The sequence below is a fragment of the Trichinella spiralis genome, assembly GCF_000181795.1.
Source record: "Trichinella spiralis strain ISS 195 chromosome Unknown Scfld3635, whole genome shotgun sequence".
NCBI lineage: Eukaryota > Metazoa > Nematoda > Enoplea > Trichinellida > Trichinellidae > Trichinella > Trichinella spiralis.
The window spans coordinates 1-817 of record NW_003530574.1 but is presented as its reverse complement, the minus strand read 5'-3'; the positions used below and the strand labels follow the sequence as shown (position 1 = coordinate 817).

The 817-nt window shown below is 42.8% G+C and overlaps 1 protein-coding gene across 1 annotated transcript; it reads left to right on the top strand.

The window, feature by feature from the left end:
- The first annotated feature begins 64 nt into the window (after positions 1-64).
- Tsp_15511 (zinc finger protein) lies at positions 65-769 on the top strand. The gene has a single exon (XM_003367813.1). The coding sequence runs from the start codon at positions 65-67 to the stop codon at positions 767-769; it is 705 nt and encodes a 234-aa protein (XP_003367861.1).
- Positions 770-817: the final 48 nt, after the last annotated feature.

Sequence of the window (817 nt, the reverse complement as noted above, 5' to 3'; positions counted from 1 at the left end):
TAAACCACTGGTTAGTACAAATTTGATGTCACGAGCCCAGGTGGACTTGATAAATTTTCAAACCATGCCAGATGGTGATTTTAAATATATCATGACATACTTGAATCACTTTACGAAGTTCTGCATTTTGAGTCCGCTAAAGTCAAAACGGGCGGAAGAAGTGGCATCGAAGCTGCTCGAAATCTTTTTAACGTTCGGCGCTCCCAGCATTCTGCAATCCGACAACGGTCGGGAATTTTCAAATGCCATAATTGCGGAACTCAAAACATGTTGGCCAGAGCTGAAGCTTGTCACGGGTAGACCCAGGCATCCTCAGAGCCAAGGTGCGGTTGAGCGCCTAAACGGCGTTGTGCAAGACAAACTGGCAATATGGATGCGAGAAAATGGATGCAAAAGATGGTCAATGGGACTGAAATTTGTTCAATGGCAAATAAATGTTAGTGTCCATGAAACAACAGGACAAAGTCCATTCAAGGTGACATTTGGAGAGGAGCCACGAATTGGACTGGAGTCTTACGTCCTGCCAAAATCACTAGTTGATGCAGCGAAAACAGAAGAAGAAATTGAAGAATTTTTGACATCTCATGAAGCCAATGATGAAGATAGTTTGAACAGAGATGGAAAAAACTATGACGAAAATGAAAGCAGTATTATGAAACATCTTCCTGAGACATTTATAAAAGCACGAAAAGAAGCAGCTTTAGGGCAGACTAGAGCAGCAGCAAAAATGACACGACGAACTAAGAAAATGTTAATACCGCTCGTATAGGTCAGAATTGTACAGTGAGAGTGCCAGACGTGGATCGTGGACCTGCGG

Coding starts and splice junctions, on each gene's coding strand:
- Tsp_15511 (XM_003367813.1), top strand. CDS start 65: ATGCCAGATGGTGATTTTAAATATATCATGACATACTTGAATCACTTT.